The sequence below is a fragment of the Chinchilla lanigera genome, unplaced genomic scaffold (genome assembly GCF_000276665.1).
Source record: "Chinchilla lanigera isolate Chin_1 unplaced genomic scaffold, ChiLan1.0 scaffold00010, whole genome shotgun sequence".
Lineage (NCBI taxonomy): Eukaryota > Metazoa > Chordata > Mammalia > Rodentia > Chinchillidae > Chinchilla > Chinchilla lanigera.
In genome coordinates, this window is record NW_004955411.1 from 10,116,580 (window position 1) to 10,136,359 (window position 19,780).

Genomic DNA, 19,780 nt, shown 5'->3' on the forward strand with positions numbered 1-19,780 from the left:
ATGCCCTCTAGGATATTATTCTTTGTGTCAATGTAATAAGTTTAAACGTTCAAACATAATAAGTTTAAACGTTCAACTAAGTGGTTCAACTAAGTGATTCAACAGGGGGCCAGGGTCCTTACTTTGTAGACATCCTCCACTTGAGGATGATGAGGGTACGGAGATGGTGTGGGGGTGGGCAGATAGCTGATACACAATAAAAGAGAGCAGAGAGGTTTGCTTCCCGCCTGTGCTCTTGCTGCTTTTGCTGTCTTGTGCTGCCTTAACTGTTGCCCCTGTGCCATGCCATCCTGTCTTGGAGCCAGCTGATTACAGACTAAAACCTCCACGAAGTGTGAGCTAAATAAACCTTTCCTTCCTTAATTTTAAGAGTTGGGTATTTTGTCTCAGCAACAAGAGAAAAATAACTAAGACAGAGCCATATTCCATGTCTTTACAAGTAAGGGTCACAAAGAGTCCAAGGCAATGGCAGCACAGTATTTAAATTGGCAGAAACTCTTCCTTCATGGTGCAGTCATCTGTGTCTCATCTCTTTCTGCCTACAATTCTATTCTATCTATTACTGATATTAGGGCTGGGGATATAGCTTAGTGGCACAGCACCTGCCTGGCAAGTGCAAGGTTCTAAGTTCAACTCCCAGTACAAAAAAAAAAAAGAATTACTTATTTGTTATGCTTGATACATTGTGTCAACTTGGGGAGTCTAGAGGTTTGGCTTAGTGACTCAGCAGGAAGCCAGGGTGCTTACTTTGTATACATCCTGAGCCTGTGGAAGAGGAGGGCAAAGATTATGTGAGAGCTACACGCCCCTTAGGTGGGGGTAGCCTGTTTACAAAGTAAAGGAGGGAGAGAAGCTGCTTGCCGCCATTCCTCAGGTTTGCTCTGGCTGTTTGCTATTCGGCTGCCATTCCCCCCTTTGCTCTTGTTGCTTTGCTATCTTCTGCCTCAGAGCCAGCCAAGTATGGACTGAAACCTCCACAAACTGTAAGCTAAATAAACCTTTCCTTCCTTCATTTTGGGCGTTGGATATTTTGTCTCAGCAACGAGAGAAAAGTAACCAAGACATTATTCTACTGATATTAAGACTATTTTATTTCAATTTGTGATGTACATTTTCTTATCTTTCCATTTACAGCATTACTTAGAGTCTGCTATAAGTCACATAGTTAGCCTATATTAAAATGTGTCTATACATGTGTTAAAAGGAGAAATTCACGGTACAACTTCATCTCTTCAATTCAAACAGGAAATCAACTATCTTCTATCTCATGTTTATAAGTTAGTTACTACATTTTACCCCTATCGACATACTTTTCTGTCTTTTTAAACAAAATTATGGATGGGGAAGATAACAGAGAGCAACATTAAATTCAGATGATTATTTCATTTCAGTTATTAAATATAAAAAGTTACCCCTTTCCAAGAATAACTTAATATTTGCTGACAGTTTAATGAAGCTTTCAACAAGCTTTCAGATTTATCTATTTTAAGTACTGGTAGTCAATTGCCTGCCACATACCATTACCTGATAATTATAAGCTGAAATGAACCGTGAAGGTCTTTAGAACTACAACGGTGACATGATAGTACACACTGTTTGGGTTACTTAAGAAAATGCAATCTCCTCTTACATCATTAACAATGCATTTCTATAAACTAAAACCAAATTTAGTCTCCTTGTGTTCCAGATGGTTATAATACCTGACTCCACAAGGCATGTCAATTAAAAACAGACAATCATAGTGCACTCACAAGTAAAACAGAAGTAACAAGTGATTGTTTAAGGTTTTAGTAAATTTAAAATTGTACATTTCAAAAATGGATATAATAAATCCTTCCAGGGAGGACATGAACTTAGCCCTTACCAGTGTAAAGAGGTTGGATTCTAGGGCTGAGAGTTCCAAACTATGAATCTGACAAATGACAAATTAGTAACTTAGATTTTAAGAGGAGTTTATTTTGCCACTTTTATAAATTTGCCCTGAATTTTATATAAACCACCTGGACCTTATTAAAAGCATATTGACTTGCATCATCCTCACTAGACTCAACTGCATAAATGACTAGTGATAATTTTTTTGCCTTTAGAGCTCCCTACGCACTCGATACTTTTTAATATGTTTATTTTGAATTCTAAAGGTCAGGACCAGCATGTAGTCTACCCTACTCACTTAACTCTTGGACTGGGGATATAGCTCAGTGGCATAAGTGCCTGCCTGGCAAGCACAAGGTCGTGAGTTCCATCCCTGGTACCAAGAAAAAACAAATGACATTTAAAGACCAACTCTTTATATATTTACCAAAATGGCAGATAAATTCATTAACCTATTAAATAGTATATATCAGTATTTAAGTATATATCAGGCTTTTACATAGTTATTCCATTATAAAACACTGGTAACACTAGTAGGGATGACTGTCAGAAAATAAAGAAACTGAATTCGTTTGTTTTGACTGCATTACCCAAAGCAGAACATAAGATGAGTCTTACATAGAAGTTTCCTTGACAACAGATTCTGGAAAGCAGTAGTAAAGAACCACTGGAGTAAATCAAGGGAGGAGAAACCAATCAAAATGAGAATATAGTATTGAGTAGGTTAGAAAGCCAATAAGGAGAGCTGCATAGAATCTGCAGGATGTTCCAGGGCAGCCTTACACAATATATCACAGTGTAATTATTATCTAATGAGGGGTAAAAGGAACAAGTATTTACCACTGGTTCCCACTCTCCCTTAGTCAAGAGCACCTGTTCTAAGAGGACTTAACTCTCATACTTTCAGCCAGTCATGCATGAGTGCCAAGCTCTAGGGCATATAAGAGGCGTACACTACATGCCACAAGTAACATGCAGATTACACAGCTAGAAGCCTTGGTATAACTGGTTACAACAGCTGTGACTGAAGAGGGGCAAAGCCAAGAGAAGATAAAGTGGTTCAGCAGAGCATCCAATGCACTTGTTTACAACTTGGTTCTAAGGTGAGTTCAATGAGTTTAACATAGCTCTCCAGCTACTGCTACCTGTTCACTACCAAAACATCAGGGTCAAAGAAATACCTCCAGACTACAACTTAGGTAGGGCAAAATAGGAATACAATCCACACTCCTTCCTTCAAGCTGATTTTTTAATGCTCTGATAGCACTTTTAGATAAACTGGCTACAGGCCCTTCTACTACAGAAAACAGAAAAAGAGACATTCTCTGCTAGAAAATATTAAAAAAGGTATTTTGATAATGACACAGTTTTAGTATCATGAACTAGGAATTGTTTTAAGAGATAACTATCCCTTGGGGAAAGACAAATTTTCATATCAATTAATCTAATTAATTTATTCTTATTCTATTTTAGTTTGAGAAGTTTTGCCTATAATTTGGTATTTGTTTGCCTATATTACTAGTAGTGGTTCCTGTTGTATGCAAGAGCTCTAATACACCAACATTTATTAAGCACATTCCTGTTCGTTCATTTTATTATTTGATTTTGGTCCATTTCCTTCTACTAATATAAAAACTCAAATGGACTGTCTCATTCACTGCAATATCCCTAGTGCTGACACTAGCGCCCAGCACATACCTCTATCAAACATTAAAAATAATTAAGTACTTTACAGATAGTACATCACTTCATTCAAACAGTTAACAAAACTCAAAATAAGTTCTTCCAAAACAGTAAGTAAATCCCACCATATATATACAAGGTCATTCTGATAATCAGTACAGCAGGACCCTACAACCATGAAGAGCCAAACAAAAGATATATAAGACATGCTATCTCTACTACAGCTTTTTGTAGATGGCCAGTTTCTAAGGTTTTATAGTTTTAGAAATCAAGAACTCATAGCATGGGTGTATAATTCACTGTACAATTTATTTTGACACTTCATTTTAAAATTGTATGGTTTCGAAGATTTATCAAAAACAAATTCACTTAAAATGTCTATGTGTATATGGTTTCTTTCCGCCAATCTGTAAACACCTGAAGTACTATAGCTGCAATCAAAGTAGAACTATTAGTACAGATGGGAGATTGAGGGTAGAGGAATTCATGCTCCTCCACCCAGTTGAGCCTGAGCACCAGCCATCCCTCCCTAATCACTCTCCTCCACCCACTTGAGCTCAGAGGCATCTTGGGAGCATTCCATATAACCCCAGACCAAAGCTCCTGAAAGCCTTTTGTGTCTTGCTCCTCAGCCCAAGAGCCTCACTCATCCTCTGTCATCCATTTCTCTTTGTGACCTTCGGTAAACAATGCTACTTTACCTCTACCATTATGTGTATGCTTTGCAATTCATTTCTAGCCCTACACAAGAAATCTGAATCTATCTGTAGGATCCACCATGTGGTAACACTATTATCACAAGGGCCCCTCAATGAAGGTCTTTCACTATACCCCTTCCAATTAAAGTGTTAGAAGGCCAAAGGAAAACAAATGCAAATAGCTTATAACAAAAAATATAGTACTACAGGATTAAAGGAGGTTTTTGTGGGAAAGTTTTATCAGTGGGTTTCTGTTAGATCACTGCTAGATTATGATAAAAGACAAGTCAAGCTAAGAACAAGGTGGTCAAGACACAATTTCCTGACTTCTCCTAGCCAAGATGGTGAGAATGACTGAGGACTGCTAAAGGACATGAAATCCCAAAAGTACTTAAAACCAAAGTCCCAAATCTTGATAAAAAAATGGAAACCCACACACACAGCAAGGAACCCAAGTACCTTTCCAAACTGACCTAAACTGTCAGCAACCCAATATTCCTGCAGAAATTAGAAAAATGCCATTGTTTGATAGGTGGAAAAGGTAAGAATGAAGCTAGTAGACATTTTCACTTTTACTAACCTAGCTTTCCTATAAAAAAGATTACTTAGGGAGTTATGAAAGATTACAATAAGGTAATTAAGTACATTAGATTTTGGATATCAAAGGAATTTACTGAACCATTAATAAACAAATCTTTCCTGATGTTCACTAAGGGGAAAAAGTTATGGACAAAAGTCAAATTTAAAGAATTTATTCAAGATGACTCAGTAAGTAGCAGGCCTAAACTATTAGCTGAAAATAACCTGATATTTTACTACACCCATACTTTTCATCAGTAAATAGTACTACATAAAAGCTACTACGTAAGTATTTTTTAAGTCAAAAAGAAATGAGAACACAGGTAAGCTGCCTAAGTTGACTACAAGTTCCTTCAGGACAGGATCTGTTTTGTTCTTTTTTCAGAGTCTGCACAAACAAGATAAAATGTCTATACAAAACAGAGTTGTTAAATTTAAACTTTATGACTTCTTAGTTTTTAATTTGCATTCATTAGTTAAATGACATTGGGGTATATCTCAAAAAATTTCATTAAAACATAGGCTCCATCGACGGAATGAAAAATTTGTTATAAATTAAGCTAAATTTATCAATTTTTTACAACTATAAACATTTAATCCCAAAAAAAAGAACATATTACTCAAAAACATGTCCATAGGTGATGTTCAACTAGTGCCCTTTTAAGTGGTTAATAATATGTAAACCCCCAACCTACGAACATTCAAGTTGCAAACTTTCAGAGATAGGACCAGAACTTGCATTACATTACTAACAGATGTGAACAATTTGCAGAAGTAGCTCATGTGTCTACCTTACCATTTTAAGGTAACTATAAAAGTAAAAATAGTTTATTTACAGTATTTCTGTGTGTGTTTCGTTTTTTATGCTTTACATTGTACATCTGTACCAAAGGTATAAAAGACTCACTTTTTCAGACACAAACAAATCCAACTTACAACTGTTCTCCTGGAACAGAACTCCTTCATAAGTTGGAGACTTACTTTATTATAGGCAGTTAAATTAGGTAGAAATTAATAGGCAGTCAGAGGAATAGGCCCTCAAGAAAATCAGTGCAGAAGATGAGAACACATCACAACTGTAGCTGGTGACTTGAGGAAGAGATTAAAGTTACAATGGCCAGACTTGCATACTTGCCTAAGGGATGGATGGAAATTTGAGATTATACCGTAACCAGTAAGACCCTGTCTACTAAATCTAGATATACATCAGACACCCGGATGGGTGACCAGAACACCTGGGCCCATCACTTTTTCAAAATGTTCCTGATTTAGAAGTCAAAGATAAGCCAAGGTTAATGATGTCAGCTTTATACCCTTACTATGTGCCCTGTTTCCCTAGATCAGAATTACCTAAGCAGCTACACTCGTAATCTTATTAGTTGATTACAGTTTGATCCATTGGTACCCACCTCATGATTTTTCTCTATAAAACACTGTTGGAGAAATGACCTCTATGGCAACCTACTTTCAGGACCCCTCCTGTCCTTCTAGAGCTATTTCTCATTAATTTTTCCTGCTCTTAACCTCCTTTGTTCCTTGGAATTCACTCTTCTCTTTGATTTTTGAGGGAGAGGAACAGCACCATCTGACATCTAGCAAGTTGGGAGTTATTATATCAATAATATACTCATTTAAGAGTAAAGTGTATCTTTAAAAATACTAAACAATCTTGTTAAAAAATTAAGTGTGATGCCATTATACTGGGGAAGCTCTAACACTTTAAGTTTATATAAGCAAACCAAAGCCCAACATACACAGAACTAACCGCTAAGTAGGTCTTTTCACTCTGGGTAATTAAACATATTTTCTTCGTCTTACTTGTGCCACTAGTCCATAAAAGCTTACTGGCCGTGATGCTGCAGCAGAGCTCTTTAAATCTCTCTGACTGTAAGCACAATAAAATGTCTGGGAGTTACTTCAAAATAATATGGGGATACACACCTAACACACAACTGGCCAGTAGTTCGTTATGTACTATAAGTTTTGATAGATGTTTAAAATTTTACATCATAAAATTAAACTTGAAAAGACATATGGGACTTTACTTCCAAAGATAAGTTGCAGTAATAAACATCAAACAAGTTATAAGAACAAATGCAAATCTTAGAAAGGAGGATGTACGAAAAGGACTAAGAAAAACACATGCCTGATTAAATAACAAATGACACTTACCTTCAACAGAGACCAGACACAATCAATATGCCCATAAAAAATGCTCCTGTGCAATGCTGTCCAGCCTGACTCCTTGTCTTTCACTAGTGGGTCCGCTCCCTTCTCAATAAGCCAGTCTAGCACTCCTCTCTTTCCACAGGAGCAGACAAGGTGGAGGGCATTCCTGCCAAAGGCATCTTTGATAGTGGCAGCATTGTAACAATGACTGGAGAGGAAGGCCTTTATCTGGTTCTCACTCCCCTTTGTTACGACAGAGAGGACATCCAAAGCATGCTTCAGTGATCGACATTTTGATGTGCAGTCAGGGATAGAAGAATTCATCCTAATTGTTTTACTTCTTCAGAATAAGCAGGTAAGACTGAGTTTTTAAAAATGGAAAAGCCAGGACACAAATGGGCTATTCAGGAAGAATTACAGAGAATAAATTACCCTCTGGGGATTATAACTGAAATCTTCACAGCAATATTATAAAACTATATATCTTTGTATAATCTTTTTGACACAAATCAAAAAATTGTAAATAACTCTATAAAGTTCATATCAAACACTAGTTCATTTTTAAAAAATTCCACAGTTCGAAAATTATTCCTGGAGTCCAGCACCAAGGGGGAGTGAGGAGGGGAACTCCCCCTCCACACTATCTGACCCTTTTAAATATCCATAATTGCGAGGGTGACCTGTAAGAGAAAGAAAAAGGAAGAAAAAATAAAAAATAAAATCTCTCACTTTCCTTAAGTACTTCATAACACAACTCTCCCCACATTTAAATGCCCTTAATCCCTAGTTTTAAAAAAAGACGATCAATTTTTTATATCTACAGCATCTACATTTACATCAGTTATTCTTACCTCTTTTTTCCACTTTCAAGGTTAAGGTTAACCTCTAGGAGATGTGACTAAAATGTATGGTGTTTGCTTAAACTGAAATATATGGAGTTAAATTTTTAAAAAGTTAGATATACTGTCATTGATTCCCCTCAAAATTCTCCTCCTCACTTCAACCACACTTATCCCGTTGCTCTTGTCACTTTCTGAAGCATTCTGAAGTCCTTTTTCTCAGGCTCAGTTGTGTTGTGACTGCCTTGATGTCCTGTATAAATTCAAAACATTCACCCTTCAGGGTCATTTTAACTTTGAGGAGGAGCCAGACGGTGCACAGTGCCCGATCTGATGAATGAGGTGGATGAAGACACACCTCACTGCAACATTTTTTAAAATTTGCCTGTCTGTTAGACGGCACTCAGCAGCAGCATTCAGCGTATTGTAAAAAGACAGGAAAATGGACTTCCAGAAATGGCTCAGAACACGGCAAGAACAACAGGACCCGTGCTGAAATCGAGGGGGAGCATTTGAGGGAGGTCAATGGCAATGTGTCCTTTACTCTTTTAAGTACTCAGTGTAGTTTTCAATCACTCCACGTAGGTCTGCACCTGGAAGCAACACTCTTTCCTTCCAGAACTTTCAACTGTTCTCTCTTTTATTTTTACATTCTGTAAGCTGTGTCCCCAGCGGTTATAAGCACAATTCAATCTACCATCTTTATAAGAATCCTCTACCAAAACTTTACCTGCTAAAGCCACGTCACCACAACAATAACCAATACTCTCATCTACATGGAAGGCATTTTACTACTACTGATTTTCCTGCCGGAAAGGTATTACACTACAGAAGATGACAATGAAGAATATTACAACAACTGGATAACTATCTGGAAAACAGTAACGTTAGGTACTTTATACATTACATTTAATACAAATTCTAGCTGGTTCAAAGACAAACATTAAAAAAAGAAACTATAAGAACACTAGATAAAGACACAGGAGACTCTTCCATAATTATAAAATATAAAAGTCCTTTCTAAGTATCAGCTGAAAGTCATAAGTTGAGTATTTTCACAGTTTAAAAACTATATAGAAATGTAAAGACAAAAAGGAAAAAAATCTTCCTTAAGACAGTCTTCCAGAGCAGAGAAAAACAGAAGATTATTTAAACAGACATGTGGGAAACTTCTGTGTCTCAGATATAGATATGAGACATTCCAAATCTATAGTTTTCACACCCACTTCAAGTCACACTAAGGTAAGTTTGAGATCTAACAAACTTATTCTTAACTACTGGATTTCCCCCTCTGGAAATGAGGACATTGAACTAGTTGATTCTTCTTTTTAGCTCCAGTTTTCTTTCTATTGTAGATTACTTAACTTAATATAGTTCTTATAAAAGTTATCCCTCCATAAAATGTTGATTTGAACCAAAAACAAAAACAAACAGAAAGTGTTTGGCAGTTAGCTAGTATGAAGAAAAATGAATCAAACCCTCTACTTTAAAATGTTAAAACTGAAAAACATGACATTTGAAAAACAGTCACATGAAATTCATTTCATTCTTTTGAAGCTATAAAATCTTACCATCTTTGTATTTTCGGTGTATGTCATGGTTTGAGGGATATTTGCAAGGGGAAACAATGTAATACAGGGCATATATTTTATAAGATTATTTATAATAGTCACCCAAAGAATGATATACCAAAGAGAGTGCAGGAAATGTACCCACACACTAAGACCAAGGAATCTAGCTGAGGGCCTGAAACCTACCTACTATGATTTGTATCTGCATGTCCCCCTAAATCCTCACACAGTCATGGGGCGGGCTTCTAGATTTTTGATCGACCCATAGTCCAGTGCTGGGACTATGGCTGGGAGTGCTACACCTGCCCTGGGACTGGCAGTTTGCATACAATGTAAGGGAGGGAAAGAGGCTTGCTCTTCCAGCTACTGCTCCTCCCTTTTTGCTCTTATTGCTTTTGCTGCCTTCCGCCACCATGAACTGTTGCCCTCTGCCATGTGCCACTTCGCCTTGAGCCAGCAAAGTATGAACTGAAACCTCCACAGACTGTGAGCTAAATAAACCTTTCCTCCCTTAATATTGTGCATCAGGTATTTTGTCTCAGCAGCAAGAGAAAAGTAACCAAGACACCACCATAATGTCCTGCGTGAGTCCAGATGATGACCTAGAATTCATAACAATGCCTCCCACAAGTCCAACTAGAGGTCTAGAGCCCATAACAATATCTCATGCAGGCCTGTTTCACAGATCTGCACTGGAAGGCCCAGAAGTCAGTAGCAGAATCTGGAAAGTCTGCGCCAGTGGGATGAATGATCCATGCTAGCAGGCTGAGGGATCAGCACTGGAGCCAAGAAGCAATGCTCAAAGTTAGAGCCAGAGCTGCCCCGAAAAGTACCACAGCCATCCTCAGCAACAGTGAGGTCCTGAGCTCCTCCGATGATGAAGAAAGCCAAGTTCCCATCAGGAAAGCCAACGCAGCAAGCTTCTCCAGGAGACTGGCAGTGCACCATCTTCCCCTCCAGAGCCAAGAAGCAAAGCTCAAAGTGAGGACCAGAGCTCCCCCCAAATGAACTGAAGCTATTTTCAGTGCCAACAAGGTCCTGAGCTCCTCAGAGGATGAAAACAGCCGAGTTCATCAGGAAAGCCAGCATGACGAGCTCCTCCTACAGAACCAATAGCTCCTTACAGCTTCTACCAGCTCCCAACAGCCTTTCTCTGCTCCCAACAGCCTAACTTCTTCTTCTCCAGTTCTGCCTCTTATGCTGCTGACAACGACCCTCAGGTGGGCCTCCCACACCCAGCACCACACTTACTCAGTTCAGCAGGGAATTATACATTGACCACCAGTTGTCAATCCACTATAACATGCCTAATACCAGAAAGGAACTTATTAGTGAATCCCTCAAACCCTACATGAAAACGCTAAGACACAACAGAAAAGAATTCCCTACTCTATATAATTTCAACATTTAAAAGGAAAACAAAGAAGTACTAACTATAAAAATCATACCAAACTATCATATACACAGAAGTACACTCAGAATACTATGAACATAAATATTGAAGTGATTAAGAGCCAGGGCTCCCGAGAGTCCTACATATTTGGATTCAAATATAGCAAAGCCAGCTGTTACCAGTTATATAACTTTAAAACTCATCTCTCCCAGTCCATCTGCAAATGGAGACAGTGCCTCCAAACTCACAGGGTTTTGTAACAATATATGAAACTACATACCACAATGCCTTGCCTTAAATATGTATTCAACAAGTAGTTTTCATTACCAAAAGGTATTAAATCTTAATATCAAAACTCCTGTTTGAGCTGTAATATCACCACTACCTGATACTCCTCCAATGAAATTATGCTTACTAAAATTACTAGTTCTGGGGCTGGGGATTTAGCTCAGCGGCACAGCACCTGCCGGCAAGTGCAATAGTGAATTCAATTCCTGGTACCGGGAAAAATACATAAATAAATAAAAAATAAAATTACTACTGAGCTCCACATTACCATTTTTGGATATTACACTTCTTGTCTTGCTTGCCTTCCATGTTTTTTAGTCTTTAACCACATTCTCTTTGGGAATCTGGAAGGGGCCCTGAAAGCACGGGAAGTCAGGGAAGCTATATGAACAGGGATTTCCCACAACGTCTTTCTAAGGAATTACCCTTACCCTGATGTGCGAGTGCTGGGCTTCTCTCAATGTTCTATCCTCAATCATCTTGTTCTATTTCATATTCTTCTCAGATAATTTCAGTTCATTTCAGGTTTTTACCTGTACAGTGCCATACTCTTGAAATCCCTGCATCTGTCTCCTACCTATGTACCTCTCCTAAATTTCCAGCCCATATTAATGTCTGCTATAAATATTTATGTGTTTTTAAAATGTTGTTGAAGTAAAGGAAGTATTGGTGGAGGACCCAATACATACTAAATATTATACATCAGAGATGAGAAATAACCTCTATCATACCATCCATAAAGGCAGAACTCAAACATGCATCTGCTTAACGATAAACAGGTATTACACTGCCTCCTCCAGGGCATCCACTGTAAGTGACAAGGCTTTGGTAACAGAAAAATGAAGACCTAAGTATTTTAAATACAATGATAAAATATAGGCTCAGGGATAACACTTAGAGAAATACATGTATCTAGTTTAACTGTACTGAGAGAACAAAAATTTTTGTATATAACAGACTCTAGAGGAGTAGAAACAGAGGAGACTAATTTTATTTACACAAGTGATAACAATACAAAAAAGCACTGTATTATTATATACCTGCGGCCAAGATAAAATAAACTAAGACTTAAAAGATGAGTTTGCCTAATAAATTCAAGGAAGAACAACCCAAAGCAGAGGTTATGGTACATATAAAAGCTCTAGAATCATCTTGGTCCACTCTAAAAATTCTAAATAATCCAGGAAAAAAAAAAAAAAAAAAAAAACTAGATTACCCAGATGGAAAGGAGTGAGGGAAGTATAAGGAAGAATCAGCTTTTGGACAGCCTGGTGTACCTGCCCTTAGGGATTAAGTAAGTGGGCAACTCAAAGGCATATTTAGGAACTTTGAATTGACAGGATGTGACAGTCACTCCCATATTTATGGTTTAGATGATGGGCCAACTAAGAAGAGGAATAAAGGGTAAAACTGGAAATCAAAACACAAAACACATCTAACTAAAGGAACAAACAAAATCACGGATCTTTTACCCATGATAAAGAGCTGAAGGGAAAGAGAGTTGGCAAAATGGACCCAGCTGCAGACTCCCGTTCAGCTCTGAAGACTGGCCCACCACAAAGGATGTTCCCCGTTGAAACTGAGCGCAGAACAATGTCTGGCAATCCTAGCTTATCCATGAATAAGTGCTCAGTTATCCCACTGCAACACAAATCTGATCATGCTTTTGTGTTTTGTTTCGAGACAGTGTCTCACTGTGCATGTGTATAGTTCAGGCGGGCCTTCAACTCACTATGTAGCCCAAGCTGGCCTCCAACTCAGTGATCCTCCTGCTCCAGCATCCTGAGGGCAGGGATTACAGGTGTTCACCACCATGGCCGGCACAAATCTGATCATGTTATTTCCTAACATAGCCAAGATCAGAGTGAATCAATACTTGTGTACCATGTGTTAAAAATCACCTTCAGACCTCAAGAAGAGGACTTCAGTTAGGTTTGGAGACCACAGAACATATGAAGTTCAGGCTGAGAATACTTGTGCTAGCAACCCAGCTACACTACTAACTAGTTAAGTGACCCTGGGTACATCAATTAACTTATCTAAGACTCAATTCTCTCATTTGTAAAGAGAGGGTAACTTTCCTGACTTGTTCTGAAAACTCAATGAGACAACACATTCATTCATAAATTAGAGAAAATTAAAAATTAGAGAAAAAAGAAGAGAACACATCAGATCTTTTCTGCTTCGAATGCATTCACTGGTTTACAAATATAATAACTATTGAATATAATCTTCTGAACTTTTACATGGACACATACAGAGTTTTACATAAATTAACGAATTTAATTCTGATTTTAGCTTCATTATTGCCCCTATAAATATGACTACCTTCATTTTGCAATGAGAAAATTAGTTTATCCAAAACTCACATCAACAGAAGAGTCCCATTCTACCCCAATAAAATGACCTCTTAAAATGCAGGTAGAAAATCTTTAGTGAGAAGTCCAGTATGGATGAGAAAAATCACCTTAAGTTTTTGTTCCAGGAATGGGGACACCTAAAACCCTGGTAGTGTTGGCACTACCCATTTATGAAAGTCACAACCTTTCAGTATTTCTGATAAATTTCAAATTCCAAATACCCTGTCTCTCTTAAGCAACCTAAGCTTTGTAATTCTGTTTCTTCACTTGTGAAATGATGACAATAATAACTGGCCATGTGAGTGTGCTCCTTGCCTAGACACAAAAGATTTTCAGCTCGGGGCTGGGGATTTAGCTCAGCGGCACAGCGCTTGCCTGACAAATGCAAGGTCGTGAGTTCAATTCTTGGTACCGGAAAAAGAACAAAAAAAAAACAAAAAAAGAAAAACAAAGATTTTCAGCTCCTGAAGGGAAGGGAGAGGGGAAAATGCTATACTTCTTATTTCTCGAGTACAACACAGTCAATAAGTAGATTTATTTTCAAGTCTTCTTTGAAAGAAAAAAACTCCCCTATAAACTTGTATCTATACTAAATTAGAAGAAATGTCATTGATTAGTGATTCATAACCAAGGAATTTAAAAAATTAGGAAATAAATATATTCTAAAATACAAGCATTTATAACTTTAGACAATTAATTTTAGTTTTATTAATACATTTTAATGTTTCCTCAAATGTTCTCAGTAAAAAATCTAGTAACTTCAGTAAGTACCAGTGTAATGTCTGTTTTTAAAATAAAAGCCCAAATTGTAGGGAGCAAACACATTTCTAGATGTGACAAAGTGACAAAGTATTATTCTTCTAATTATGACAGTAAACTAGTTCTGTATCACTTTTAACAACCAGGTAATATTAAGCTTCTTTAAATAATAGGTATATTCGTTTTAGTCTACTGAATTTTATACTTCAGAGGCATTTTAATGGTTTAAAATGTATTAAGTTCAGTACACACAATTTAGCATGCTAGAAATTCTTAATACAACCTAAATTTTTAATGAACCATATCCATTTTCAAATTTTTTCTTAAACTGTGGTGTGGAAATTTTGGAAATGTAAATGCTTCTTTCTGTCTTCACAGAGTCTCAAAGAAGACTCAATCAAATAGAAAAAAGATACGATCAGAAAGCCTGTGCCTCTGTACCACACTGCAGGCAGAAAGGGCTAGTGTTGGCTCTACCCTTTATAAAAGTCACAACCTTTCAGTATTTCTGATAAATTCCGAATTTCAAATACCCTATCTCAAAGCTTCAGAAAAACGTGCTACTAAACCTGCCTCCTGGAAAAAAAAAAAAATCCCATTTGGCTAACACAGTTGACAAACCGAAGTCAAAGATGACCTATGGCCGGCAGGGTGGCGCACGGACGCTGAGGCTGGAGGCTGAAGCAGGAGGATCGCTGCGAGTTCAAGGCCTGCCTGAACTGAACAGTGAAACTCTGCCTCAAAACGACCAAAAAAAAAAACAGATTTCCGATGGCCAGGGTCACCTATTTCGCACCTGAATTAAAACTCTTTGAACTTGGCAGCTAAGAACAAAAGGCGTCTGCGCTCTCTGTCACACTCTCAGCCCCCAAACAACCAGTCCCTTTTTGCAAACTAGGAACGGCCCCTCTAACTTCGCAGCCGGCCTCTCGACAGTCGGCGCCCTCCGGAAGCGCTCACAGGTGGGACTGCACCCGGGGAGACAGGCAGTCGGGGCCGGCGAGCCCCGGCACAGCTCCAAATGCGGCGGAGGGCACCCCGCACGCCCGCCCGCACCGGGGAAGTCGCGGGTCGGGGGCGCGTCCGGCCCGCACGCCACGCGTCAGCCGCGGGGACCGAGCCGGCCGGCCCGGGCCGCCGAGCCGCCTGTGCGCGCTCCCGCCGCCGCTGCCGCTCCCGCCGCGCCCGGCCTCACCAGTCGCTAGATGAAAGTGCGCCGGTGATGTCCGCGGGGTCGGCTCGCGGCCGCACGGCAACTCATCCTCAGTGAAGGCGGCTACAGAAAGCGGAGGGCGCCAGGAGGAGCCGGGCCCGGAGCACGGTCAGCGCCGCCTGCGGCTGCGATTACAGCCGCGACCACGGCACCCGGAGGTGGGGAGGGAGACAGGCCGGAGCGGGCGGCACCGAGGAACAAGGCGAGCGATGATTGGCTGCGGCTCGTGTATGCTTCGTGGCGATTGGCTAGCGCCTACCCAGAAGGCCTAGCGTGGCGCCCCTCCCCCGCGCTGGGTGGCCTTTTGCTGGCTGGGGTTAGGAACCTGACCCTTGCAGCCGGGGGGCGGGCGCAGTTGGCCAGGGGTGGGAAGGTCGGCCGCTGGAGACCCCAGGCCCGCAGTGATGAGGAAGACTTTCTGTCCGGGGTCAGCGGTCTCCCAAGTGAAAAGGCCGGTCTCCCGGAACGGAAGGATAAACCTGGAATGGAGAAGACAGGGGAGCGGGCGGAATGCCCTGAGCACCCGATCGCCACGTATCCGGAGAGGAATACATAGACGCGTGGCCCGCAAAAGTTGCCACCCATAACCCCAGCGCTGGAGTCACTAGAAAAGCAAAGCCTCGCCGCTCTCTGGCTGGTTTTACACCCGAGTCGTCCGGGAGACGGTCACTCCCGCGGTCAGAAGGCGTCCCTGGCGGCCGGCTGCCGGCCCGATCACGCCCCTCGGTGGGTGCCTGAGCCAGGCTGGCACGGAGCTTTCCCCTCCTTAACTCTGAATCTATGGGCCGTTTTAAAAGTAGCTGAGTAAAAACTACTAGGAAAGAAAGTCCGGAATCTATACCGAATGGGAAAGGTACTACTGTTGAATGCCTAATACTGTACGCACTCAGTAAACATTGTTAAAGACAGCGTGACTCAGAACCAACTTGAGTCAGGAGTTGGCGCAGCCTCCGCCACGTTGTGTATTGTGTAAGCCTTTAGACTCGCGTTTCTTGGATGGGTTGGTTCAGCTTTACTCCCAGTTTTCATGCATCCGTGGGAGAGCAAGTGACTAGCTCCAGAACACACAGCTTGTTAGAGTAGAATAAACGGAGACTCACTGGGTCCCAGCTCCCCTCCTTTCCTTCCCAATGCGATGTCATTGCTTTGCTCCTTTACTTTCTACTTTGACATGTAACGAAAGGCAATCTGTAATGTAAAACCAGGGTGATTCTGAAAACAAGCTGCATATGATAGCGGTCACATTCATGAAAAAGCCAGCAATGACAAACAGCTAAGAACATAAATGAAGGTATGGAAGTGAGTTCAAATCTTTTATGTATCTTTTGTATCTGGACAAATTAGCTTTTTCTGATTTGGCGGCTCAGTTTCTTTTTGCAAAATGAGGCCAATAAAATACTGTGCAATATTGAAAATGTAATGATATAGATAAAAATATATATAGCACTTAGCCGAATGCTTAGCACACAGTAATACTTCATAAACACTTCTGTAATTAAAATAGTTCCTTTGCAACTGAATTACTGTGAGGAGTCACTCATTCATTTAAAACTTGCCGGGTTTCAGGAACTTATGGTAAGCACTGGGAATCCAGTAATGAACAAAAATACATGCAGAAGTAGATATTCCCAAATATAAGAATAAATTGTAACTTATTATTGTGCCCAAAATATTCTATGATACATTCTATATAGCCACTTTACTGTACTGTACATTTCACTAACAAGCTGGCTTTCCAAAGAAATGGCACTTGAACTAAGATCAGAAGAAAGAGTTGGAGATAACTAGGTGAAACAGGAAAGAAAAATCACCGCAGGCCAAAGAACATGTAATTGCGCCTACTTCCTGAAAAATTAGAAGCTTTCAAAGGTACAGTTATTTATAGTACACAATATTATAATAATTATGATATAGTAGAAGTGAAATATAATTGATGAATATATTGGAGATGTGGTTAGCCATTTTGTTTGTTTGGGCTGTTTTGTTTTGTTTTGTTTTTTGAGACAAGGTGTCACTATGTTCAGGCTGGCCTTGAACTTACTATGGAGCCCAGACTAGCCTCTAATTTCCATCAGTCCTCCTGCTTCAGCCTCCTGAGTGCTGTGACTACAGATGTACACCATCATGCCCAATTTAAAAATATTTTTGCTGGTGTTTAGACAGATAGGGTAAAATGGATTAAAATATACCTACACCAATGATTATTTTTGCATGGTGGGATTGTGGATAATTCTTAATTTCTATCATTTTGAACTTTGTAATGTGTCATTGCAATAGTTAAATTTTACTTGGGTGACTAAAATCAAAATTTAAAAAAGTAATTGGCTGGACTTTATAAAGTAGATTGAAGAGAATAAATAGAACTGTAAAGGCTTTAGAAGATTGTAGTTTGAAAGGAAGCAAGTAGGATTCTCATCCAGGCATCAGGAAGAAATTTTAAACACCACATCATCTGTAATAAAGCCCTAAATACCATTTTCTAAAATAAATTAATAAGGCCAGGCATGGTGTCACATACCCATAATCCCAGCACTCAAGAGCCTGAGGCAGGAGGATCGACACCATGAGTTCGAGGCCAGCCTGGGCCACATAAGCAAGTTCAAGGCCAACCTAGGCTACATAGTGAGATCCTATCAAAATCTAATTAATTAATTAATTAATAATTCCATCCTTCATAATAAAGATGCCAACTCATCATTAGGGTACTGTGCTGTCTTTCAAGATATATAGGGGAAAGGAATGACAATGTCTCTCCTACTTTTTCTGGTGACAGAGAATATTAGAATTTGGATGGAAACCCAAATGTGATTATGGGGAATGATTATTATTACAGAAAGGTTAGCAATGTAACTGGCCTAGAGCTGACCCTGTTGCTGGCCTAGGAAATACCTTGTTTGTCCTTATTTTCTTCTGCCCCAGACCATCTTCCTCAGCAGAACACTTGGCTGGCTCCAGCTTTCTGGTGCACAAACTGAGCACCAGACTGCAGCACTGAGCTCTCTGACTCAAGCCCAAAAATTTCAAGAGGACTGATGAGTTCTGGTGAGCTCAGATTAAGTGAAGAATCAAGGATATCATGACCGACAGTATCTATTAGAATCATTCGAACAAAGAGAGTGAAGAGTAATTCCCTAAAAGATGGCAGTGTTCTAGAAGACAAAACAACAGATGGACAATAGACTGTTTCTGTACCTTTGGATCCCAAGAAAATGAATTCAGCTGAATTCTTACACAGTTATCCTTCAGATCTTCCTTAGGAGGGGCCACCGCCTCTCCAAGTACATTAGGCCTTCTCTAATGATTTTTCCTAACAACGCCCCCTCCATTCTACTTCTGCACCTTGTGTGTCATTCTATTTCGTCTTTAGGTTTATTAATTTTATATGTGAGTGCACTAAAAGCAAGGGCTTTAGAGGGAAGCTGCCTGGTTGTAAAATTTTGTTCCTTACTAACTGTGAGACCTGGACAGATCACATAAAACATAAACATAAAGTTCATTAGTAAACAAGAACTGAGCCACTGATGGTCCAGAACCTATGAGGATTCCTTGAAAAATGGATGAGCTTGGACACAAAGAAAGGAGTATCAGCCTCAAATAGGAAGAAGACATTGCTGCTACAAAAATAACAGCATAACATCTCAAGGTGGCAAGAACTCCAGACTAAACTACAAAGCAATGAATTGAAGGATCACTAAGAGCATGTGAACCAGTTAAACATCCTCATCCTACATCCCATGTACTATCAGAGGCATCTGTTTCTACTTAGAACATATGACCTAGATTTTAATAGACAACACAGTGCCTATGTGGCTGGAGAAACTTAAAAAATCAGGAAACTTCTGTATCCAGAACACTAAGTAATAGCTCTTCATGGTCATCCCCATGTCCCCACCCCTTCTCCATAGCTCTGAAGGGACAGAGATTCCACAAGGGGCAGATCCTTTTCCTCCCCTCAAGCCTACAATTTACAATGAAATGCCTCAAGAAATGTGAGATAAGCTGGGTGTGGTGGCGCATACCTGTAATCCCAGCACTCAGGAGGCTGAGGCAAGAGGATTGTTGCAAGTTTGAGGCCAGCCCCAGCTGCAAAGTGAACTCAAGGCCAGCCTGAACTGCATAGCAAGACCCTGTCTCAAAAAGACCAAAAAAAAAAAAAAAAAGTGTGAGATAGATAAAGAGATAAATTGATTGATGGGTACATATGTGATATAATGTATTTAAAATGTAATGGTATAATCATGGTAGACATACAGTTGTGCATAATGTAATTCTTTCAAATGTGTTGTATGTTTAAAATTACCAAATAGAAAAGTTGGGGAAAAAGACGTGAAAAGCATGTAAGTAAATTATAATGAA

The 19,780-nt window shown here is 39.6% G+C and overlaps 1 protein-coding gene across 5 annotated transcripts in view; it reads right to left on the bottom strand.

The window, feature by feature from the left end:
* Positions 1-15,624, bottom strand: part of Ibtk (inhibitor of Bruton agammaglobulinemia tyrosine kinase) — a 79,620-nt gene extending 63,996 nt beyond the window's left edge. For 3 of the 5 annotated variants that reach the window (XM_005377682.2, XM_013510860.1, XM_005377680.2), the window contains exons 1-2: positions 15,407-15,624; positions 7,005-7,681 (exon numbers count right to left, since the gene is read on the bottom strand). In XM_005377682.2, coding sequence (XP_005377739.1) covers positions 7,005-7,325 — 321 coding nt within the window. In that variant the 5' untranslated portion in view covers positions 7,326-7,681; positions 15,407-15,624. The remainder of the gene's footprint in view (positions 1-7,004; positions 7,682-15,406) is intronic. The other 2 variants (XM_005377683.2, XM_005377681.2) reach the window with 1 other exon arrangement.
* Between the last annotated feature and the right edge of the window lie 4,156 nt (positions 15,625-19,780).